The 25922-nt window shown below is 45.6% G+C and overlaps 1 protein-coding gene across 1 annotated transcript in view; it reads left to right on the top strand.

Annotated features, from left to right (window-relative positions):
• Window positions 1–25922, top strand: part of LOC148477174 (uncharacterized) — a 167147-nt gene that overhangs the window by 87898 nt on the left and 53327 nt on the right. The window contains exons 7-8 of the mRNA XM_088457085.1: window positions 7849–7947; window positions 10240–10242. Of these exons, the coding sequence (XP_088313211.1) occupies window positions 7849–7947; window positions 10240–10242 (102 nt within the window). The remainder of the gene's footprint in view (window positions 1–7848; window positions 7948–10239; window positions 10243–25922) is intronic.

Here is a 25922-nt window from a genome sequence, read left to right as displayed (position 1 = left end):
ACAGACTATGGGCCTCATTCAGAGGCGGTCGGAGGATGCAAGCGGTCGCTCAGAAACTGCCCGCCCGCCTCTGCTTCGGTCGTTAGGCTGTGGGTTTACACCCACAGCTCTAATGACCGCTAGGGTGATGGTCGCGATGGTCAGAGACCATCGCGACCATCGGGGCTTACGACGAGACCCTAGGGTAGGGTTTCACTTGTCGTAAGCCCCGGAGAGCTTCTAGCTCTGTCAGAGCCGGAAGCTCTCCACTGACATCACTAGTGATGTCAGTGGGGCCTCCCCCAAACGGTAGGCATTCCAATGGGAACACCTTCGTTTGGGCTGCCACCCCCCCCCGGCCCGCCTTCCAAACGGGGTGAGCTGTCAATCAACATCGACAGCTCGCCCCCTTTGGAAAGAGACCCGCTACGACCGGCGCTGTCGGTCGTAGCGGGTCTCACGCATGCGCACGAAGGAGCCGGCTCCCTCGTGCGCATGCGCACTTGACAAACATCGAGGTGGCCGTGCGGTCGTAGACCGTATGGCTGCCTCTGAAAGAAGACCTATATGCTTTGTCTGGACAACTACAGTATATCAAAGAAAATCTTAGTTAAGGTTTTATTACACCTTAGAAGTCCCCTACTGGAGCAGGGTTTTTCTTTGTTTCCAAGAAAGATGGGGGTCTACGGACATGTAGGATTGAATATAATTACTATTAAAAACACTTAACCTCTACCCCTCATCATAGTACTATTCTACCAACTTAAGGAGGCCACCATCTTCTCCAAGATTGACTTGCGCGGAGCCTACAATCTAATCCATATTAAACAAGTCTGGGCACTGCAAGTACTTGGTTTTGCCCTACGGCCTGTCAAACACTCTAGCAGTCTTACAAGACTTAAGTAATAATGTCCTCCGGGATTTAGTAGGAAAATTTGTTGTCCTATATCTGGATGACCTCTTATTTTATTCTGCATTCATTGATATTCATTGCAATCATGCCAAGCGAGTGCTTCAAAAATTCAGTGAGCATCACCTTTTCGCTAAGCCTGAAAATGTGAATTCGGAGTGGAAAAGGTTTCCTTCTTGGGATATATCATCCACCCAAAGGAATTTTCCATGGACCCTAACAAGCGCCAGCCATTCTTGATTTGGGTTTTGCCTACCAATTTAATTGCCATCCAAATCATTTTAGATTTTGCAAACTGTAAAGAAAGATTAAGTAAAGTAAATGGCGCTGAGCCTTATAAAAGATGAAAGCTCATGAACAACCTTGTGAAAAGTCTAAAACAAAGTTTATTTAATATACAAATGTTTAATCCACTAGTAAAAACTTGCAATCATGAGGACAAATAAAAACTCATGAGGACAAATAAAAACATAAAACAATGATCAAAAAATACAAAGTGGGGGTACAGTCAAAGGTGTCAGATGCGACCTGGGATAAGACGCTTCTCACCTATTTTTTTCTCACATTATTTCAGCTGGTCAGACGCCAGGCGCGTGGGTGAGTAGTGGACTGAATATTTTCCCCTGGGTCTGCTAGGACTTTCATACTGTGTATCCGTGTAGCGTTCGCGTTCATGGGCGCAGCCTTATTAGTCTGTGTCACATGATCTGACTCCCTCCAGTGGTAGTCTTGCGGTCACTCAACTGATCCTTGCATCTTGGGGGCCGTGACCTGTTCACTTGGTGCAGCGAAACCCACATTCCGCTTGGAGGGGTCACTAGTGAATTCCATCAAGTGGTTTAGACTCCACGCCTCAGTGTAGGTCTCATCAACATCTAAGAGTAGCCTTTGAGGAAGACTTATATATTGCCTCCTCTTCTTTTACCACCAGCTCACCCTAGCCCCCCGGCCACTGAACCCGTAACAAAGGAATATCAACACCAGGGCCTGAAAAAAGGTATAGCAGCATGTATAATTAGCAGCAAAAAAACACTTTAGAGTCCCAACATCAGGATGTCCATGCAACGCGTTTCGGTATAAATACCTTCTTCATAAACGGACTCCAAAGGATTGATTGCAGTTGGAACAGTCACCTGGCCTTACCAATATCTTTTGCGGTGGTGCTGAGATGGAAGGCCCCGGCCCGCCTTGCTTAAATGCAAGCTAGCATGGATCGTATGGTGATTTTTATATGTTGCTAAAAAGAGTTTTTTTGCTGCTAATTATACATGCTGCTATACCTTTGACTGTACCCTCACTTTGTATTACTTGATCATTGTTTTATGTTTTTACTTGTTCTCGTGATTGGGAGTTTTTACTAGTGGAATATATATTTGTATATTAATCAGCTTTGTTTTAGACTTTTCACAAGGTTGTTCATGAGCTTTCATCTTTTATAAGGCTCAGCCCCATTCACTATACTTATCTTTCTTTACTGTTCATTTCGTTGGTGTGACTCCTGATTGTATATGTGAGGCAGCTGGCTTTATTTTAACTGCGCAAATAGGGCTGAAGTCACTTTTTTTTTTTTTAAGTTTTACAAACTATTACATGCGGTTTATTCCATTTTGGCATCTCCTGTCACCATCTTATCCAAAAAGGGGGGCAGATACCACCAACTAAACTTCTCAGGGCTTTGAGGCCTTAAAACAAGCCTTAATTTCAGCTCCTGTACTTCGACATCCTAACCCAGAGCTACCTTTTATTTTTGAAGTAGATGCATCTGAAGTGGGCATTGAATCTATTCTGTCCCAAAAAGATTCTCTGGATGACAAGTTGCATTCTTGTGCGTTCATGTCCCAGAAATTCTTTTCTACTGAGTCCAATTATGATTTTGGAAATCAATAACTTCTAGCCATTACATGGGCCTTCAAAGATTGGAGACATCAGCTAGAGGGGACAAAACATGCCATCACTGTTTTAATGGTTAATAAAAACCTATTATATATTGAGTCCACCAAGAGACTCAGCTGCAGACAGACACTTTGGGCACCTAACTTTACTTTACTGTTTAATTTTATTATCATCATCTACAGACCCGGTTCAAAGAATATCAAGGCTGATTCCCTGTCTCGCAGTTACTTTCATAGGTATGATTCCATTTCAGTTAATCTACCAATCATACCAGTCTTTTCCATTCATGCTGTCTTGGCCCAAAGCATTGCTTAACAACTTTTAGTGATCAAGATAAAGCTCCTCCATCTGTTTTCTCTGAATTCTACTCTAGTAAGGTGTCAGGACATCAAGGAATTTCTAAGATAAATATACTATTAGTTCATTCTGTTTAGTGGCCTACCAGTACTCAAGATGTTTAGGAGTATGTGTTTGCATGCGAGGTCTGTGCTAGAAACAAGCCTCTTAGAAGATCACCCTCTGGTCATCTCTTACCTCTACCGGTTCCTAGAAGTCCCTGGACTCACATCTTGATGGATTTTATTGTTGATTTACCTGTGGCTTCTGGAGATAATACCATTTTGGTCGTGGTAGCCCGATTCAGCAAACAGGCTTATTTCATCCCTCTCACCAGGCTACTCAGTGCCAAGTCCTTGGCCTCATTATTTGTTCAGCATGTCTTAAGATTACATGGGTTGCACCTTGATATTGTCTCTGACAGAGTATCTCAATTTGCTGCCCAATTTTGAAGAACTTTTTGTTCTTTACTAGGCATCAATCTCAGTCTGTCATCAGCATATACACAGTCCAACAGACAGACTGAAAAGGTTAACCAGTCCTTGTAACAATATCTTCAATGTTACATTTCCACATGTCATAATAATTGGGCAGAACATCTACCTTTGGCTGAATTTGTCATTCTTCTACCAAGAAGTCTCCTTTCTTTTGTATTTATTGGCATCTCCCAAGATCCAATTAATTTTCTCCTTCTACATCTTGTAAATTGTCAGAGGTATGCAATACTGCTTCCGCCTCCAAAATATTTGTAAGAAAGTCCATTTGGCCCTTATCAAAGCTTAATTTCGGTCAAAATTTGTTGCAGATCATCATTGTAAAACCTGTACCATCAAGATAGGAGACAAAGTTTGGCTGTCCACTTGAAATATAAGACTTCATCAGCCCTATTAAAAATGTGGTCCTCAGTAGATTGGTCCATTTCAGATCATTAATCAAGTGAATTCCATGGCCTTCCGTCTAAAACTGCATAGGTCCTTAAAAATTCCCAATATCTTTCATTAGTCTCTCTTCAAACAGTTATTATTTCCAAGAAATTCAAGTTCCATCGCCCTAAGAAACCGCTTCCAGTTGTTATTGATGGTCACCAAGAATATAATGTTGAAAAAAATCTTGGATTCCAAGAAGGTTCAAGGTCATATTCATTTCTTGGTCCATTATAAAGGATACAGGCCTAAAGAGAGGTCTTGGTTTCTGGAAAAACATCTACCGGTACACGCGGACCTTTTAATAAATAAAAAAAAAGAAGCCTTCAGAACATTTAACCCCTCATCAACGGCGGTTACTGTTATGAGCTGGTGGCTCATACTCTCCGCCGGGTTTTGGTCGTTGCTAGGCAACCGAGATGCCTGGACGGCTATGTCATGTGGGCCGCATGGTATGCTGGGCAGGGCGGGTGCAGCAGTGAGCACAACAGCCCTTGGCACTGAGTAGCTTGGTGAGAAGGATGACATTTTTTTGCTGGTCCTGGATGTTGCACTCACTGCTGCACCCACCCTGCCCAGTGGCCGGAGGAAGTTTACACTCAGGGCCGAAAAAGAGGGGTGACAGGGGCAATCATCCAGGGGACTCCGTACACCGAGGGGGCCCCACACAGGACTGGTGTAATCCTGCCGAGAATAGGTGTCCAGCAGCACCTGTTAGCGGATGGGGGCTTAGCTGCCGCAGCCCTGAGTTCTATTGCATACAGCAGCACAGTCAGCGCTGCTGCAAACAGCGCAAAGCTGCTCCTCAATCTCCTCATCAGCATCATGTGACACATTACATCCGTGATGCTGATGAGGGGATTCACTAGCAGCTCTGCTGGAATCGGGAGGTGAGTAATCAGGGGTGGGGAGGGAGGCAGTAAGTTCTGTGAGGCTTGAGAGGAAGGGGTAGGCTCTGCGTGGCCTGGGGGAGGGGGGGATTCTCCATTTTGGAGGGGGTCCCCGCAATTTAGTTGCCCTGTGGTCCCCACAAGCCTTAATCTGGCTCTGTTTACACTGATTAGGGGGCTGGTCCATGCAGGCTTCCTGTTGGGTAGTCACCAGGATAATAGGCAGCCTCACTGTTGGTTATATAGTTTTTGCCCTTGCAAACTAACTGTCCTGCCTGTTGTGTTCCTGCCCAGTCCAGCCTGCTGGCATCGTGTTTATACCTGGTTCCAGTCTATGCTGTGCCTCTCATTGGATTCTCTTGGACTCCTGCTGTTCCCTGCCATGCCTATTCTCATTGTTACCCTGCTTACTGGTGCACCCCAGTTTCATTGCAGTTCTTGTAGCACCTGGCCCATACTCAGTCTGCACTGTGCTCCTGGCCTTAATCCTGCCTCCAGTTACTCAGTATTTACACCTGCCTCAGGTATTCTGCCACCTGTCTCCATTCTCCATAACCACCTGGTTTCTTGCATAAGCTCCTACTATCATGAGTTTAAGTCCTGGCGGCATCCTAGTACTGGTGAGAGTGTACATCTCTAAGGGAACAGCGGCTGTTTTAGGTGAAGACCTCTCTCATAGATTCTAGGACTTAATGCGGATTCTGGGTGTGCCGTAACACCTTCCACCCTCTTGGCAACCTGCCGCCTGCGGCTCTAGTGTCTCTATGTATGGGAATTAGGGTTTTCTATGTGGTGTTTCGCAGAGGCCACTCCTGTTAGTTTATACTGGGTTTGCTAATATACTGCAGGTGTTTTTTTTTTTTTTTTTTGTAATGTTATGTTAATCTCAAATTCCGGACTGTATTTTTCTGTACTTTAGGCCTTCTCTGATTAGATTTCTTGTGCCACTTGTTCTTTTTTTTGTATTTAATGGTCTGGTCTTTACTGTTCTAGATAAAGTGAAATAAAGAGAATTAAGGGCCTGATTCAGCAAGGATAACAATTGCAAAACGGCAAGCAGGCACCTTTGCAATTGTGTCCTCAATGCGAATGCAGCGGGAGGTGCATGACACCCTCTGCTGAATTTGCGATCCCAGCACTGCACCGGGGGATCACCATCGCGATCATTAGTGGTCAATGGTTGCAATGGTGGACGACGTCGGGGCTCCGACCAGCCTGCGTAAGCCTCAGCTTACTCAGGCTGGCCGGCTTGCGAGCCCAGGACTCTGTATCGATCAACGCAAATCCTGGGCTGGACACTTCCGGAAAACAGGATGGACGCGCCCTCATTTCCAGGAACTGCGGCCACCCCCACACTGCCCCTTAAATGCCTCTGCCTGTCAATCAGCCAGAGGCATTGAAGGGTCTGTGTGCGAATAAGCAGGACCCATGCTGCACACTGGCAAAATGGGTCCTGCGCACGCGCAGATTCCCGATAATCAGGAATATCTGTGATCAGGCCCTCAGTACGCAATGCACACATTTATAGTACATGGTCGGACAGTCTAATTCATAGGTAATAACGTATCAGTATAAAAATGGAGAGCGAGTAATTTGTAAATACAATTTTTTTTTTTTTTTTTTTTTAAAGTTCCCAATCCTAAACATATCGGTGTTCTTCCCCTCTACAAGCTGCCTAGGAAACATGTTTTATTAATGTGAACCGATCGCTCTCCAAAAAATGCAAAGATGTATCCTATAGGCTACAATGGTGTTAGCTATTGGGCTCAAGCTGATTGGTGCCACCACTGGGTATAAAAGTGGCAATAATGGGATGTTTTAAGTGGCAGGTATGGGCAGGTATTCAGCGCGTTTGAAGTGTTGGGAACGCCAGTAAGAAGATGCTGCTCCAGTGTGCGTCGCCCCCATTTTATGATCGCACACACTGTTCTGGTTACAACAATCAAATAGTTAGGAGTTCTGCTAATACATTTTATAATATGTTAAATGAATGTGATCTTTATTACAAATGTGAACACAGCAGATATAGATAATGACAATACACAGAGAAAGAGGCATAGTAACAGGTATACTTGGTGTGGCATGGAGAATAGCGTATTAAAGTGAGTTTTTAGAAGTGGAGATGTTGCCCATAGCAACCAGTCAAAATCTACTTAACATTTAACTATCACCTTCTAGAAGATAATAGGTAGAATCTGATTGGTTGCTATGGGCAACACCTCCACTTCTAAACACGCTCACGTTAGTAAATTTACCCCTAAAGAGGATATAAATGCATTCGGTCTGATTGACCGCCGGCCACATGAAAATCCCGGCAGAGGAGGAAATCCCGATCATCCTAAAGGTAAGTATATTCGAACCTAATTTTACCCCCTAACCCTAAACCTCCTTTAGGGTGCCTAACCTCCCCCCCTGTTCCTAAATCTAACCCCCCCTTCCCTGCCGCCTAAACCTAAGTTCCCCGGGGGGGTTCCTAACCCTAACCTCCCCCCGGGAGAGCCTAACCCTAACCCTCCCTCCCCCTAGCCTAACCCTAACCTCCCGTGGGGGTGCCTGACCCTAAGTCCACCCCCGGGAGCCCCTAACCTAACCTGCCCCGCACGGCTGTCCACGCCCGGCATCACTTCGATCGGGGCGCCGGTCTCCCGGCGTCAGTAAAATGACAGACGTCTAGATTTAGACGCCTGTCATTTAACCCTCGCTGGGATTAGGTAGTTTGGAAGCCGGCTGTTGGCATTGTGATGGCCGGCTTCCTGAACGTATACCATATAAATGTGTCCATCTGTGTTCTAAGCTGGTATCACAAGTCAGGGATATTTACGCAGTTTGAGAGATTATTAGCCATTACGCACTGCGCATGAAATAAAATGGGACTACAAGATCTCCCACAACTCGTCCTCTTGTCTTCTAATTTAAGGGTCACCCGTCTGATGCTGTCAGTACCGGAAAGAAGAGTGGTGCGGACTGGCTACGCAAACATGGGGAGAACACAAAGAAAAAAGAATCTAATGAAAAGGTAAAAGACTTATCTATGATCTAATGGAAATGACACACTTTTTTATAGTAATGATTTATGTTCACCATATAACGTCACCATATTACACTACATGTTACGTAATATATTGGAGGATCAGTCATTGGGGTAATCAGGTGCCACAGTCCCTACACAAGTCCTGTCTCACTATATAAACACACACCCCTAAGAATCATGGCCTAAAATGTCCCTAATATAACTTATGCTTGCCTACTTGTCAGTTTTCCTCCCCGCAGAAGAGAAGATGGGGGGCGGGGCCTGACGTTTCTTGTAGAATCGTGTCATTAAGCCACTCCCGCTATTCAGGGACTCCGATTTCCATGAAAAGTGATGCTTAATATGCGGAGAGAACGGTGATATTAACAATATTAGTTAAACTATTCTTTAATGTCTGATGACGTACCCTTATGCACATATGCTGTTCTTGAGACGCCACCGTTACCCCCGGTCTGCAAACCTTATCTTGGTATATATTTCGAGAGGGCGGTGATATAGGATGTATTTACCCTCATTCACTACCCTATTACTTATGTCTCCTGCTTAGCACAGTTAGCACCACACTGTTGGGTAGGAATATAATCTTACTTGCCTCTCATATCACTTCACGCTCTCTCATCCGGACTCCCTGCTGCCCGTTCTGCACTGCCAAATGGTATCACTACGGACAACCTGGTTCTTGTCCCGACAGCAGAAGTGCCGCTGCCACTATCTTTCACCCCCGTTCGGGACCCCGCTATGCTCTCTCATCTATCACCCTCTGCTGTCAAAGCAAGGTGGTAAGAAAGCAGAAGCAGGTGGGCTGTACTGTTCTGACCTTGTTCTTAGACAGCAATGTTTTTTTGTTTGTTTTTAAAAAGTATTTTGTTTGAAATGCATTAATAGATGACATTTGAACTATAAGGGCCAAATGTAACAGGGTGTCTGTTTTGGTAAATTGCGAGTTTGGTGCTAAACTCGCAATTTTTCACAACTCTCCAATGTAATAGGGGTCTGTTCACTAAAACTCGCATTTTTCAGAGTTACTAAAACTCTCCATTCTCAAACTCGCATCCAGATGTTTTCACATTGAAAACAATCAACTCGCCCAATGTAATAGATTGTCTGTTTCAGACTCGCAAAAAAAAAGATTGCCAAAAGTCCCCAAATAATAGACCTGCTTCAGGCTAGCGAGTACATCCTGAGCAGGTCAGATTAACACAGAAACATGCACATATCCATGAGATATGTACATGTTTCTGTGTGTACTTATGTCAAATGTTTTTAAATAAAAAAAAAATGACGTGCACCCCCTCCCCAAAAGCATAACCAGCCCCAGGCTTTATAAAGCCTGTTCTTGTTCTAAAAATACAGGGGCCAAAATGCGTGGGGGCCCCTGTATATTAAGAACCAGCACAGGGCTTTGTTGAGCTGGTCCTGGTTCTGGAAAATCAGGGGACAAAATGAGTAGGGGTCCCCTGAAAATTCCAGAACCAGCACCGAACTCTTTGTAGCAGGAGGATAATGCCACAGCCAGGGAAAACCTTTCACCGGTTTCCCCGGCCAAAGCATTATCCCTGACCGCTAGTCAATCCAGGCCGGTGATCCCTGGGGAGTTGAGGACCCCCCCAATAAAGGGGCCCCCCTCTCCAGGGCACCCTAGGCCTAGACTGATAGCCCGGGGCTATCCCCGGCACCCTATGCCCGTGGGTGCCGGGTTGATAGTGTTAGTGTAAAAATAAAGTTTCCATATTGTCTTTAGTTGTAGAACCACAAGTACTAGCAAGCCTTCCCTGCATGCTGGTATTTGGAGAACCACAAATAACAGCATGCGGGGCATTACGGGCCCGCTGGCACTTGTAGTTCCACAACTAAAGAAATACGTAAATAAACAAACATACATGGTGAAAGTAAAATTTTAATAAAACATACATGCACACTCACACTCACACATACTCACCTAGTATCCGAAGTAATCCATAGGGGTGTACCTGAAAAAAAAATCCATACTCACCTCTCCTATGCGTCAATGACGTCCACTGGCAATCCAGGGGTTAAAATAAAAAAACACAAAAAACCGATCCATGCCGGACACAGCAAAGGTATGTGTATACACATACCTTTGCTCCGCGTCTCTCTAAAACTCGCACCTTTTAATGCTACTCGCATTAAAAGGTGTCAGTTTACATAGTCCTAAACTCGCCTGCACTCGCAAATGCAGTAGCCTCGAGCTGAAAAGTTCGCAGGCTATTGAATTTGCGAGTTTCAGTACAAACTCACACTTTTTAAAAGTGCGAGAAAGTGCGAGTTTGTACTCTTACTAAAACAGACACCCTATTACATTTGGCCCATAGTCATAAGTAGATCATAAGATGCTATATCATTGCTTAGGATTGACACAACATTTCCTAATATGTTTTAAAACAGTTTAATTATTCACAACATATATTCTGAGTTCATTGTACTAGGAGAAATTGACACAATTATTATTAATACTTTCTCCATCAGTATTATTTCTTGGTGCTGACTGTGCAGCACAAGGGTGTATTCATCAGTTTTTTCACAGTGTGTATTTACGCAAAATATTTCGCCTTGCCAATACGGCACTGCTTGATGGGACATTTACCCACATAAGCAACTATCATAATTTTTTATAAAAAAAAAAGCAAAAAAAATAACATATACTTTTTCGTATATTTTTCTTCCTTCTTTGCATTTTTTTAGTTTGGAAATAAAAAAATCTTTTTCTACTTATTTTAGTGTTGCTTATTTTAAAAAAAAAAAAATCTTTTTATTTGTCAAAATGTGAGACAAAAATATAAAACAGACCTATACATCCTGAATCATCAAAAAGCGCAAAAAGAGACAGTCGAATGTTACAGCTTGTGACAGAAAAAAATACAAAAACTTCTTCAAACCAGCTTTCTATATTATATATTTTTTGACTTTCTCTCTTTCCTTCCATTTGTCACGGGCTGGAAAATTGGAAGGGGTGGACCCGAGCTGGGTTGAGTGACAGACACCTGGACCAGAAGGGAGTTTGAATTTAGATGGTTTAATGTAATTCTTTAACATACAGATGAAAGAGGACTAACTGAGTGATGGTAAATAAAGTCCTTGGTGCAGAGATGCACAACTGCAGATACTTAAAACCAACAAAACAGTCTCTGAGGTTCAGGGGGTACTGTGGAGGAGAATTGCAGGGTTAAATACTGTAGAATTTGTAGATGAGTTGAATACTGATTTGAATACTGTAGCAGAGTAGAATATATCTCCTGGATGGAGTATGCAGGGTATACAATCGGGAAGCCGGCTGCCTTAATACCGGCAGCCAGCTTCCCGACTGTCATACCCCGGCGAGGGTGAAATGCCGGGCGTCTAGATGTAGACGCCTGACATTTCCCCGAGCGGACAGCCACGGGGGGGTTAGGTTTAGGGCACCCGGGGGGGACTTAGGGTTAGGCACCCCCCAGGAGGGTTAGGGTTAGGCTAGGGGGAGGGAGGGTTAGGGTTAGGCACCCCCCCGGGGGACTTAGGGTTAGGCACCCCCCCGGGGGACTTAGATTTAGGCAGCAGGGAAGGGGGGATTAGGGTTAGGCCCTCGGGGAGGGAGGTTAGGGTTAGGCACCCCTAAGGAGGGTTAGGGGGTTAGGTTAGGTTAGTCAATACTTACCTATCAATGATTGGGATTTCCAGCGCTGTCGGGCTTCCGCTGCCGGGAACTCTGCAGTTGTCGTCCAGGCGCTGCCGAGAATGGAACCGTGCGGCTGGCGGTATTTCGTACCAATTCCGTATGCAGGATTGGGGAAACACTTGGAATAGAACTCCGGGATGGAGTGTACTGGATTGGGTGAGCACTTGGAATAGAACTCTGAGATGGAGTGTACTGGATTGGGTGAGCACTTGGAATAGAACTCCGGGATGGAGTGTGCTGGATTGGGTGAGCACTTTGAATAGAACTCCGGGATGGAATGTGCTGGATTGGGTGAGCACTTGGAATAGAATTCCAGGATGGAATGTGCTGGATTGGGTGAGCACTTGGAATAGAACTCCGGGATGGAGTGTGCCGGATTGGGTAGGAGTACTCCTGGCTGGAGTACACAGGAATAGAGTTACAGGTGAACTGGAAACAGCAGGGCCCAGAAGCATAGGTCTGGCTAGAGCAAGAGCACTATTGTACTGGCAATGAGACAGAGTCAGGGCAGGGCTTTTACACCCCTGGCCGGATGGTGATTGGCTGGAGTCACTGGGGAGCGCTGCTGACTGGATGGGGTTGGATCACCTGACCTGATCCAAGATGGCCACGCCCATGATCCGGATGTCTGGCATGCAGAAGCACAGGAAGTGCATGGAGAGGCAGCAGGAACAGCTAGGCAACAGCGGGGATGCAAAGAACCACCTTCTGGCATAGGCCCCACTCTGGATTCCCCTGAAAGCAGCGGCTGGCGACTCAGCAAGCCGTGATGACACCAGCGCATGGGAAGATGCAGGGGTCTCTGACGGAGGTCTCTAGCATGGTTTGTGACAGTACCCCCCCTTTTAGAAGTAGACTCCGGACACTTTCTAGGCTTGTGAGGAAACTTAACATGGAAGGCTTTTAGAAGAGCAGGAGCATGAACATCAGTAGCAAAAGATCCAAGTTCTCTCTTCTGGACCATAGCCCTTCCAGTCAATAAGGTATTGAAGTCGTCCATAGCGGCAGCGGGAGTCTAGGACCTTCTGGATCTCGAATTCTTGACCACGCTGAGTTTGGACACTAAGGCCCTCATTCAGAGCCGTACGCTCTGAGCAGAGCGCATGCTCTGAATGAGGGCCGGGCTCCATTTTCATGGAGCGTCCTCCTGGACGCTCGTATAGCTGTGGGTCACCACCCACAGGCTATACGAGCGTGCATTGTGATGGTCGCGATGGTCGAGACCATCGCGACCATCGAATTTGCGAGCCGGAGCCTGCGGTTGAGGTTTTCAACCGCAAGCTCCGGAGTGATTTTGGCTCTATCAGAGCCAAAATCACTCCCACTGACATCACTAGTGATGTCAGTGGGCCGGCTTTTGACGGGAGGCGTGGGAACGCCCCCGTCAGTGAGGCACGCCCCTGGCACGCCCACCAAAGGGGGCGTGCTGTCAATCAACATTGACAGCACGCCCCCTTTGATCGGACACAACGAGCGAAGGACTTTCCTTCGCTCGTCGCGTCTGGCGCATGCGCACGACGGAGCTCCCTCCGTCGTGCGCATGCTCAGTCCATAACTTCGACCCACTTGCGAGCGGACAGCCGCTCGCGAGTGGGTCTGAATCAGGCCCTAGGTGTCTTAGGGAGAGTTCTTTGAAATTGATTCAAGACCAGAGGTTTTAGGAGCGATACGTGGAATGAGTTAGGGATTCGTAAAACAGGAGGTAATTTAAGCTTAACAGCCACTGGGTTAATGACCTTTTCCACAGAGAATGGACCGATGAATTGTGGAGCGAACTTCATGGATGAAATACGAAGTCTAAGGTTTCGGGTAGATAACCATACCTTGTCTCCAGGTTGGAACTTTGGAGCGGCTCATCTCTTACGATCGGCAAATTTTTTGTAGTGAATGGAGGTTTTCAGCAATGAGGAATGGACCTTCTCCCAGATAGCCGTCAGATACTGAAGAGTATCTTTAGCAGCTGGTACATCAATTGTCGGAACCAACAGGAACTCGGGTAGGCGAGGATGTTGACCATACACAGTATAAAAGGGTGTATTCTCTGTGGAGGTATGATAGCGATCATTGTGAGCAAACTCTGCCCAAGGAAACAGCTTCAACCAGTCATCTTGAGAAGACGAGACAAACAAACCAAGGAACTGCTCTAGGTCTTGGTTCTCCCTCTCAGTTGCCCGTTGGTCTGAGGGTGATAGGCCATGGAATATTTAAGTTTTACCTGCAGAGCTGAGCACAGGGATCTCCAAAACTTGGCCACAAATTGGACTCCTCTGTCGGAGATGATATATTGAGGAAGGCCGTGTAAACGGAAGATCTCCTTAATGAAGAGTTGTGCAAGCTGGGACACAGAAGGCAGACCTGTTAACGGCACAAAATGAGCCATCTTGGAGAGTCTGTTGACAACTACCCATATGGTGTTATGGCCTTGAGATGGAGGCAAGTCCGTAATAAAGTCCATGGATAAATGGGACCAGGGCTGTCGAGGAACAATCCACAGATGCAGTAGACCAGGAGATGTTCTTCTAGAAATTTTATGTTGAGCACATTTGATGCGGGAAGCAACAAAGTCTTTGACATCGTTTCTCAACGTAGGCCACCAATAAGAGCGTTGAATGAATTTGACAGTTTTCCCAACTCCAGTATGTCCAGAGAATTGGGAAGTGCGGGCCCAATGTAACAGCTTCTTACGAAGATACGGGGCCACAAAGGTCTTTCCCCGAGGAGGATCTGGCGTGAGCCTGGCAGAGGCAAAGGACGTGGGATGCAGAATTGGAGGAGGAGGTTCCTGCTTGACCTCTTGTTCAGAATCCAGGGAGCGGGACAAGGCATCAGCCTTTTGTATTCTGAGGACCTGGAAGATAGGAGAGTTTAAAATCAAATCGAGAGAAAAACAGCGCCCAACTGGCCTGTCTGGAATTTAGACATCTGGCATTCTGTAAATACAGCAAATTCTTATGGTCAGTAAAAACTGAAATGGGAAACGAGGCTCCTTCTAGCAAGTAACACCACTCTTCCAGTGCTAGTTTAATTGCCAGGAGTTCCTGGTCTCTGATGGGATAATTCCTTTCTGCCGGTAGGAATCTTCGAGAGAAGAAACAGCAGGGGTGAAGATTGCCATCATCAGATCGTTGAGAGAGTACAGCTCCCACCCCTTCCATAGAGGCATCTGCTTCGAGGACAAAAGGGCAGGTTACATCAGGCTGTCTTAAAACTGGCGCGGAGATGAAGGCTTGTTTCAGCTGGTGGAAAGCCAAAGTAGCCTCAGGAGACCAAACACTGGGGTTAGCACCTTTTACGAGTGAGAACTGTAATGGGAGCAACAAGAGAAGAGAATCCCTTGATGAACTTGCGGTAGTAGTTGGCAAATCCTAGGAACCGCTGAATGGATTTCAATGTAGTAGGTAGAGACCAGTCAAGAACGGCTTGCAGCTTCTGTGGATCCATTTGTAGGCTGGTTCCCGAGATAATATATCCTAGGAAGGGAATTGTTGTGGTCTCAGATGTGCACTTCTCGAGTTTACAAAAGAGCAGATTTTTTCTTAGACGAAGCAGAACTTCTTTGACTTGGGAGCGATGTGACTGAAGATCTTGAGAGAAGATTAAAATGTCATCCAAGTATACTACGACTGACTTATATAAAAGATCTCGGAAAATCTCATTTACAAAGTGTTGGAAGACTTTCGGGGCATTTCTGAGGCCGAAGGGCATCACTAGATATTCATAGTACCCGTCCCTGGTGTTAAAAGCAGTCTTCCATTCATCTCCTTCATGTATACAGATCAGATTATACGCACCCCTTAGGTCCAAGCTTGGTGAAAACAGAAGCACCTTTCACTCTGTCGAACAGTTCTGTAATGAGTGGAAGCGGATAACTGTTCTTGATGGTAATATCGTTAAGTCCACGATAGTCGGTGCAGGGACGCAGGCCACCATCTTTTTTTCTTCATGAAAAAGAAACCTGCTCCTGCGGGCGAGCTGGAGGGGTGAATAAACCCTTTCTCTAAGTTTTCTGTTATATACTCGGACATAGATTGGGTCACAGGTAACGAGAGGGGATAAACTCGTCCATGTGGTGGAGTTTTCCCTGGAATTAAATCTATAGGACAGTCCCATTCACGATGAGGAGGAAGGGTGTCAGCTCCTTGGTTACTGAAGACGTCAGAGAAGTCTTGATAAATCTCAGGAAGGCCTTCTAAAGATTTCACACAGGAGTTTCGTATAGGAACTATTTGAGGAAGACAGTTCTGAAAACAAAATGGACTCCAGGAGGCAATCTGCAAGGACGTCCAGTCAATACGGAGATTATGTCTTTGAAGCCATGGGAGGCCCAGGATCATTTCAGGAGACGCTTTAGGAATGACAAGTAAAGATAAGGTTTCCACGTGAAGCGCCCCAACTTTGAGTTTCAAAGGTTGGGTGCGATGTGTAATTCTCCCACCGATTATTCGACTACCGTCTATAGCAGTTAAGGACACTGGTTGAGGTAGCCACTTGGTGGATATGCGAGTCTGTCTGTGAACGAAGTCCGAAGTGAGGAAATTCCCAGCTGCTCCTGAGTCAAGCAAGGCGAGAACACTTAGGTAGACTTGGTTCACTTCCAACAAGGCAATGAGAGTAGGATCGGTTTCCTTGTGTGATTACATAGATACTCCTAACCTAACCCCTCTGTCATAGGTTAGGAGGGGGCGTTTCCCGGATGGGACGGACAAGACTTAAGGTAGTGGTACGAGGAAGCACAGTACAGGCAAAGATTTTCCAGTCGTCTCCTTTGACGTTCTTCAGCATAGAGTCGGGAACGATTTACTTGCATAGGCTCATCAGGAGGAGTAGAGTGAAGTAACTCGAGGAACAGAACGACCTTTAGTGCGGTCGAACCGATTTCTTTCCATGGCTCGCTCTCTATGACGCAGGTCAACTTTATTACATAAAGAAATCAGGGCGTCCAATGATGAGGGCAATTCACGGGAGGCTAGGTTATCCTTAATCCTTTCTGATAATCCGTTCCAAAAGGCTGTGACTAAGGCACCCTCATTCCAGGTTAGCTCGGAAGCTATTGTGTGAAATAGAATCACATATTGGCTGACCGTCCTGCTTCCTTGACTGAGACGTAAAACCTCGTTAGAGGCAGAAGTCGTTCTATCCGGTTCGTCAAAGATTCTTCAAAAGGTGGTCACAAACTCAGTATAGTTGGAAAGAATTGGGTCAGCTTTCTCCCAGAGGGGAGAGACCCAGTCCAGAGCTTGACCGGTCAGGAGTGATATGATATATGCTACTCAAGTCCAGGAAGTAATGAAGCTAGTAGCCTGTAGCTCGAAATGAATCTCGCATTGATTTAAAAAACCTCGACAGAGCTTTGGGTTCACATCAAATTTATTAGGAAGAGGTAGCTGAAGACGAGACACTGGTTGAGAGAAAACTGTGGGAGTGGTTGCAGGAGTAGAATTACTTGACTGGAGATCTGCTCTAGAAATTCCTGAAAGGAGAGCTTGAACATTATCCTGACGAGTAGATATATCTTGAATATATTGCATTAGCTGCACTTGTGCAGACTCCTGTCTACCCAGGCGATTTAGTAGATCCTGGATAGATCCTGGCCCAGGGCTCTGAGGACCAGATGGATCCATGTGGCCAGTAAAAACTGTCACGGGCTGGGAAATTGGAAGGAGTGGACTGGAGTTAGATTGAGTGACAGACACCTGGACCAGAAGGGAGTTTGAATTTAGATGGTTTAATTTAATTCTTTAACATACAGAAGAAAGAGGACTAACTGAGTGATGGTAAATAAAGTCCTTGGTGCTGAGATGCACAACTGCAGATACTTAAAACCAACAAAAAAGTCTCTTAGGTTCAGGGGGTACTGTGGAGGAGAATTGCAGGGTTAAAAACTGTAGAACTTGTAGATGAGTTGAATTCTGTAGCAGAGTAGAATATATCTCCTGGATGGAGTATGCAGGATTGGGGAAGCACTTTGAATAGAACTCCGGGATGGAGTGTGCTGGATTGGGTGAGCACTTTCAATAGAACTCCGGGATGGAGTGTGCTGGATTGGGTGAGCACTTTCAATAGAACTCCGGGATGGAGTGTGCTGGATTGGGTGAGCACTTTCAATAGAACTCCGGGATGGAGTGTGCTGGATTGGATGAGCACTTGGAATAGAACTCCAGGATGGAGTGTGCTGGATTGGGTGAGCACTTGGAATAGAACTCCGGTATGGAGTGTGCTGGATTGGGTGAGCACTTGGAATAGAACTTTGGAATGGAGTGTGCCGGATTGGGTAGGAGTACTCCCAGCTGGAGTACACAGTAACAGAGTCACAGGTGAACTGGAAACAGCAGGGCTCAGAAGCATAGGTCTGGCTAGAGCAAGAGCACTATTGTACTGGCAATGAGACAGAGTCAGGGCAGGGCTTTTACACCCCTGGCCGGATGGTGATTGGCTGGAGTCACTGGGGAGCGCTGCTGACTGGATGGGGTTGGATCACCTGACCTGATCAAAGATGGCCGCGCCCATGATGAGGATGTCTGGCATGCAGAAGCACAGGAAGTGTATGGAGAGGCAGCAGGAACAGCTAGGCAACAGCGGGGATGCAAGGAACCACCTTCTGGCATAGGCCCCACTCTGGATTCCCCTGAAAGCAGCGGCCGGCGACTCAGCAAGCTGCGATGACACCGGCGCACGGGAAGATGCAGGGGTCTCTGACGGAGGTCCCTAGCACGGTTTGTGACACCATTTGTTAAACATATAAAAATGGATGTGATACAATGAACTTAAAACCTACAATAGTAATAATTATTAATATTATAAAACATCAAGGTATTGATTATGGAAGTAAAAAAAAACTCTAGTCGTCGTGAAAAATTGTTACCTTGAATCTTATTAACAAATTTAAAGAATTAATAATAGAGCTTCAGAAACTTATCAGAGAGATGGTAATGGACAAAAATTAAGGGCGAGGAGGATTGAGGGGGGGGAGGAAAATTGGAAACGAGGGGAGCGAGCCGTGAACAGGGAGAGAGAAAAAATAACTAAATATAGAAATAAGGGGGGGGGGGGAGGAGAGGGGCAGCAGAAGAGAGAGAGAGAGAAATATAAATAAATAAATATATTAGACTAGCACCAGGATAGAGTATAAGGGGTAAATTTACTAAAGGTCGATTTGGCATTTTAAGTGATTTTGTGGTGCGATTTTCATTCGATTTGTATTGATTTTGCATTTGGGTATTTACTAAAGGCCAAATCGAATGTAAAATCGAACTTTTGTTAAATCGAACATCGGGAAAACACAAAACCCTTATTTACTATCATTGGATTTGAAATCGACCTCAAAATCGAACTTCAAATCGAACTTCAAATCACCAAATGAATAGACCTGCTTCATGCTTTCGATTTGAGCATGAGCAGGTCGGATTGACACAGATACATGCAGACATCAGTGAGATGCCTGCATGTATCTGACTGAAAAAAGAAAATAAACAGTTAAATGTAAAAAGAAAATTACGCGAGGTCCGCCCCCAAAACACAACCAGCCCCGGACTTTTCTGGTTGACTAAGTACAGGGAAAAAATTGCGTAGGGTCTCCCTGTACTTAGTTCAACCAGCACTGGGCTATGGGCACCAGTGCTGGTTCTGGAATTACAGGGAAAAATGTGTGTAGGGTCTCCCTGTAATTCACAAAGAAAAATGGTAGTTGCTCAGATCAGCTTAATTGCATAACACAGGTGCTTGTAAAGGGCAGGGTTTACACTGAACACAGAAAAAAAGAGAGATTTGCCCTCCAGCACACTGCAGCAAAAACAATACTTAAATCCTACATGATAATAGAGATTTAGAGGTATTGGTTACACATATTTGCAAATATATGAATAAGCGCCTGGCCAATCGTCAAGGCTCCTCTATACTGGCGTCCCTAATATTAAGGGGCTCACGTCCGAGAAGCAAGGCACCCCAAAAAAATTCCAACCAAGGGCCATCCCCAGGGCATCACACGAAAAAGGGAAAAAGGTGATAGTGAAGTATGTAGAAAAGATGTGTAAAGATAAATCAATAAGTGTTAATGAAATGATAAAGAATTAAAATGACATATATAATGTACAAACAAATAGAGAAGTGATAAAACTATTCTATGTGAATTAAGTGGTGATGCCACGAGAAAGGCCCAGTCAGAACCCCCCCGGGGGCCCCACTCCCAAACGCTCACCCCAAAATAATTATTGCTACATAATGGTAGCACCCACTCTGGGTCATATAATTACAATTGATGTACTGCATGGTAACAGTACATATGTAAGCTGAGAGCTAACTTACCTTGGAGGTACCCCAAAAAAACCTCCACATGGCACTATAAGCATCAGCACCTCCTCCTAATGCTGACTGCCTTCATGCCTCTCCAAATTTACAAAGAAAAATGGTAGTTGCTCAGATCAGCTTAATTGCATAACACAGGTGCTTGTAAAGGGCGGGGTTTACACTGAACACAGAAAAAAAAAGAGATTTGCCCTCCAGCACACTGCAGCAAAAACAATACTTAAATCCTACATGATAATAGAGATTTAGAGGTATTGGTTACACATATTTGCAAATATATGAATAAGCGCCAGGCCAATCGTCAAGGCTCCCTGTAATTCACAGAACCAGCCCTGGACCCTTTCTAATGGGGGACTGATGCCACAGCCAGGGGAGCCCTATCACCGGGCCCCCCAGCTGCAGCATCAGCCCTGACAGCTAGTCAGCCCAGGCCAGGGATCCCTGGGGAGTTGGAGACCCCTCCAATAAAGCATGAAGCGGTTCTATGCAGTCAGGGATTTGCAGTTCAGTTTGAAGTGGGATTTGTTGTGCGATTTGTAGATGAACATGTCAAATCGAACTGCAAATCACTGTTCAAAACCGAATCAAATCAATTAGTAAATCTTGTAAAAAAACGGGGTTGTCACAATTCGATTTTAGCTCACCTCAAACCGACTCAATCAAATCGACCTTTGATAAATTTACTCCTAAGTGTTTAAGATAGACCAGGAAGGGTTGCATTGTTGAACCTGTACCACGGGGACCAAATTTTGTGAAACTTGTCTACATTATTGTTTTGAAGACTAGTGATGTACTCCATTTTGGACACAAACCAAACACGATTGAGGAGCTCCTGTTAAGTTGGAGGAGAAGGGTCTTTCCAGGTCCTAACGATCTGATATTTAGCCGAACAAGAAATATGCATAATCAATTTATTGTCAAACTTGGATAGCTGGCAGACAGGGGGCACACAGGAGCAACGAGGCCGGGGAGAGTGGGGGGCATAGTGGAACTATAGATGACATAAGTGATTGAACAAGCGACCAAAAAGGAATGATATTAGGGCACGTCCACCAAATATGGAAAAATTAGTCTACTAGACCGCAATTTCACAAACACATGTTGGAAGTGGCAGGATATATTTGGTTAAGACGTTCTGGCACAAAATACCATCGGTTGTACACTTTATATGAGTTCTCTTTGATGGAAACACTGATAGAGCATTTTGATATGACCTCCCAAGTTTCTTCCCCCAGAGAAATACCTAGGTCCAGTTCCCAAGAAAGTTTGCGGGCCGCCAGAGGTGAATGTTCCTGGACAAGGATGGTGTGATAGATATGATAAATGAAGCCTTTATCAGCAGAACTGTAAATACAAAGGCGTTCCATCGCCGTGGTGTTGCATAGAGAGTTAGAGGATGGAAAGGATGAGGTAACAAAGTTCCGGAGTTGGAGATATTGATAAAAACAGGTTTGCAGGAGTGAATGTTTCTTGCAGATGTCGGCGAACTTGTGCGGAGCAAAATTACCTATGATGTGACGGAAACGGGTAATGCCAATCTCTGACCAAGTAGTAGCCATATGGGGTGAGTTACCAGAGGGAAAAGAGGGATGATTCCACAGGGGGGTTTGGGGCAAAGGGTAGGTAGACAGAGCAAATTTAGAAGAGAGTGAGTCCCAAGTAGACAAAGTGAGAACGACTGAGAGAGCTGAGGGGGGGCCTGAGTTTTGCGTAGAAGCCAGGGGAGGTTGGAAACGGAGGTGAGTTTACAGAGTTCAGATTCCAGGTCAACCCATCTTTTGGTGCCTTTGGGGGTGTGCCAAGCTGCCAGTTGACTGAGCCAGGTGGCATGGTAGTAATTAGATAGTGATGGAATCTCCCTACGGAGACGAGGTCTTCTGTTGTTCCAAATGAACTTACCGTAGAGTGATTGAAGAGAAGAGAGAACACAGGGGGGGGGGGTACAGGAATGGGGAGGGTTTGAAAAAGATATAATAGTTTGGGAAGAACATTCATTTTTACTGTGTTTATGCAGCCTATCCAGGAGATAAAGGGATAAAAGAGTATGCCAACGAGAGATATCTTGCTCAATTGTACGGAATAAGGGAGGATAGTTTGCTTTGTACGAACTGTGATTAGATTTTGAGAGATGTATTCCAAGGTATTTAATAGAATCTGTCCTCCAGGCAAATGAGAAATTAAGATGGAGGAGGTCCAGGGATGCATTAGGGATATGGATGGGCAGGGCTTCAGATTTATCGTGGTTTACCTTGTAACCAAACAAGCTACCATATAGAGATAATTCCTGGAAGAGATATGGGAGAGAGATCAGAGGGTTGGTGAGGGTGAGGAGGACATCATCGGCAAAAAGAGAGATTTTGTATGAGGAATTGCCAATAGAGATACCAGAGATATCAGTATTCACTTGAATCCTACAGGCTAGGGGCTCTATAATCAAAGCATAGATAAGTGGGGAGAGTGGGCATTCCTGTCTGGGTCCATTTGAGATAGAGAAGAGGTCTGAAAGAAGGCCTCCTGTTAAAACAGAAGTGGAAGGATTAGGAAGTATAGATATCTAATGGCTTGTAGAAAATTGCCCTTGAAGCCAAATCCAAGTAGAGTATCAGTCATAAAAGGCCAAGAGACCCTATCAAAGGCCTTCTCGGCGTCTAGGGCAAGAAGGAGAGCGGGGAGCTGAAGGGTATTGACGTGAAGGATTAAATCTTCTGTTCTTCTGGTATTATCAAGTGCTTGGCGGGCAGGCACAAAGCCCACCTGATCTGGGTGGATGAGAGTAGGGAGAATAGGGTTTAATCTGTTTGCCAGGATTATAACAAAATGTTAGAGGTCAGTGTTTAAAAGGGATATTGGGCGATAATTAGTTAATAGTTGGGGGTCCTTGTGGAAAGGGAGGGGCTTTAACCCCCTATTGTTCCTCAGCACACTGAATTATACTAGCAACAATATATGAACACACTATATGGTAATAGAATTTCAGAGATATTGGTTGCATGCATTTGCAAATACATGGGAAGCTGCTAGGCCACGTCACGGCTTCTCTGTCACTAGCAGTCCCTAACACTAAGGGGTTCACGACCGGTCACAGAGCACCCCAAAAAACGTCCAGCCCAGAACCCCCCCAGGGCATCACACGAGAATGTGAGTTTTTTTTTTTTTTGTAAGTCCTTACCTGGCTTTGGGATGACCGTGATTTTGGCTCCAGTAGTATCTGAAGGAAAGAAGCTGCCCTCAAAGACATGATTAAAGGAGGTCGTAAGGTGGGAAGTGAGAGAACCTTGACCTGTCTTGTAATAATGAAAAGGGGAGCCTGTGTGGACCTGGTGCTTTTGAGGGTTTCTGGGTTTTAAGGGCATTAATTAATTCTTCAGTTATGGGAAAACTAAGATCCGCAGCGGTGACAATCAATCTGAGGTAGGACACAGGAGGAAAGATATTCAGAAGTAGGAATAGATGGGGCGGGTTGAGGAGAGTCATGATTGTAGAGGTGAGTATAATAGTCCCTAAAAATAGTTAATTTTAAGGGGATTATATTGGAGAGATCCAGAGAGGTCCTTGCCGGAATTGCTAGAAGAGATTTGCGAGCCTTCAGGCGATTGGCTAGTAAAGTGTCTGCCTTATTGCTTTTTTCATTTCAACCAATTGTCTGTAAATGGCATACGTAGGGGTACGTTTATGAAGAGATTTCAACTGATGGACCTGTTCCGTAAGGGACTTGAGGAGCTGTTTATGTTCCTTATTCCTGTGTGAGGCATAGCTGATAATATGGCCTCGGAGGACGCATTTATGAGCTTCCCAGATAATTGGAGAACAGCCAGAATCAGGCACATAAAGGGAGAAATAGTCCTTAAAAATATTTGTGATCTTTGCTCGGAAGTGAGGGATTTTAATAGTGTCTCAATGAGGCTTCAAGAGGGCCGGGCGACCGGGGTATCCAAAAGGTCGAAAGAAGAGGTGACAATTGAGTGGTCGGACCAAGAATTTGAAACAATTGCGTAGTTAATGAGGTGTTTGGAGACTAATAGACTGCAGAAGATTAAATCGATTCTTGAGTATGAACGATGAGGAACAGAAAAAAAGGTGTAGTCTCTACACGAGTGGTTGAGAGAGCGCCAAGTATCTGAGATCCCTGCTTCTATAACATGTTTAGTAAGAGATCTGAAGAGAGGGCATACCCGGGGATGGGCCTGGTGGGAGGATTTATCTAAAGCAGGGTCCAGAACACAGTTAAAGTCTCTGCCAAGAAATAGATAGCCAATACTTCACTTATGCAATGAGCTAAAAAAAGATTTAAAAAAGCGCTGGTGACCTACATTAGGAGCATAGATATTAGCAATAGTGACGTCTATATGTCCCAATCTGCCAGTTAAGATAATATAACGACCATCTGAATCAGTAGGGACAGAGGCCCTGATTCAGCTCGCTCTGAATTAGGGCGGCTTTTTTTTTTTTTTTTTCTTTTATGAGTCCGGCCTCCTGGCCGCTTGCTAAGCTGTGGGTGACTACTCACCTAACGCCTCTGGTGAAGTGTTGGGAGATATCACCCCTTCCTTGATTGGGAGGTTTGACAGCGAACATCTGCTTGGAGGCCAAGGCAGGAACCATAGAGGAGGGCTATTTCCGTTGAGAAAAAGTAAGATTCCAGGGACATAGAAAACTGGGTATCACCAATATAATATGTTATTGATAATGGTAAGAGGGGGTGGGATCTAAGCACCCAGGGGTCAGAGGACTCTAAAAAAACATCACTGAGGAAAAATCAATCCACTAGGACTGAAGGCAAAAGTCAGAGGGAGGAGTGTGGTGGGGGGGTCTGATAAAGGCTGTATCGGTGTGGCAGAGGTAGAACAGTCCCCATGGCAGTTGTTGGAGGACCACTCACTATTCCGGCAGATTCCTTGCAGAGAAACAGTAAGCAGCGGGATACGCTCCTATGGGGTGTGGAGGGAGATCGGGAGTACCTCAATTGGAGATTCCTGGTACGGATCCGTCTGCGGTCGCAGCATCCAGGAGTGCGCCGGGGTGAGATATTCCTGGTGATGCCTGTATTGCAGATCTGTGGGGGTCCGGAGGTCACTACAGCGATCCCGTCACAACCAACCGCAGGGAATGGATCACGGGAGGTTGGGTCCACAGTCAGCGCCATATCTGAATGATAGGCTCCAGCTGAATGATGTGAGTGTGGGCTGGAGCAGTGATTCCAACACAGGTAGCAGGAGGGAGTTCCAGTGTGGGTAAGGTTGCAAGAGTTTCAAGAGGCCCAGCAAGTGGGAGACTGCTGCACTTATAGTAGAAAAGGTGCCCCTGGTTGTTCTCTGTGTCCTCCCCTGTCACTGGGAGACAGGGCAGCTGCAGCAGGGATAGTAAAATGGCGGCTTCCCGCGATTCACAGATCCGGCCGTGGGTATCTCCAGGAGCCCTCTGGGGGTATGTGTGGTCGCTCCTGGCAGTTCCAGTGGCCAGCAGTCCCCAAACAGCAGTGAGGTCTGCGGCCGCGATGCGGTCCCTGCGCGACTTCCGGTCCGCGGCGCCGGGAATGCCGCTAGAAGGGTGCTGTTTGCAGGAGGTGGGACCTGGGGCACGCAGGTGAGAGTAACGGTCACTGGAGACCCAGCCAAAGGTAGTAGACCCCGGTAAAGGTGGGAAATCCCAGGGGATTGCAGGAGCTCTGGAGGAGCACGTCTGTTCAGATGGACCACTAGGCCACGCCCCCTTTAGTGTTGCTTTATTAAATGCTAAGTTTTAATCACATCATTATTACATAAGTGTGCCCCCAAACAAGAGTCTTCTTTCTCTTTTCCCTTTTTGAATGTTGCAATTCTGACTCGGGAGCACTGCCAACCTTCTATAGTTAACACCAATCGGCTGTTAACTATAGAAGGTATAATATAGTATTTGGCAATAGGGATATCTGCCTCCCGACCTCTGCTTGTTAATTTGGTTACATATATATTAATTTCCCGTGCAGAATTGTAGACTGTTGTTGTTC

This window comes from Taudactylus pleione, unplaced genomic scaffold (assembly GCF_031769625.1).
Source record: "Taudactylus pleione unplaced genomic scaffold, aTauple2 ptg000738l, whole genome shotgun sequence".
NCBI lineage: Eukaryota > Metazoa > Chordata > Amphibia > Anura > Myobatrachidae > Taudactylus > Taudactylus pleione.
This window is presented reverse-complemented; position numbering and strand designations above follow the sequence as displayed.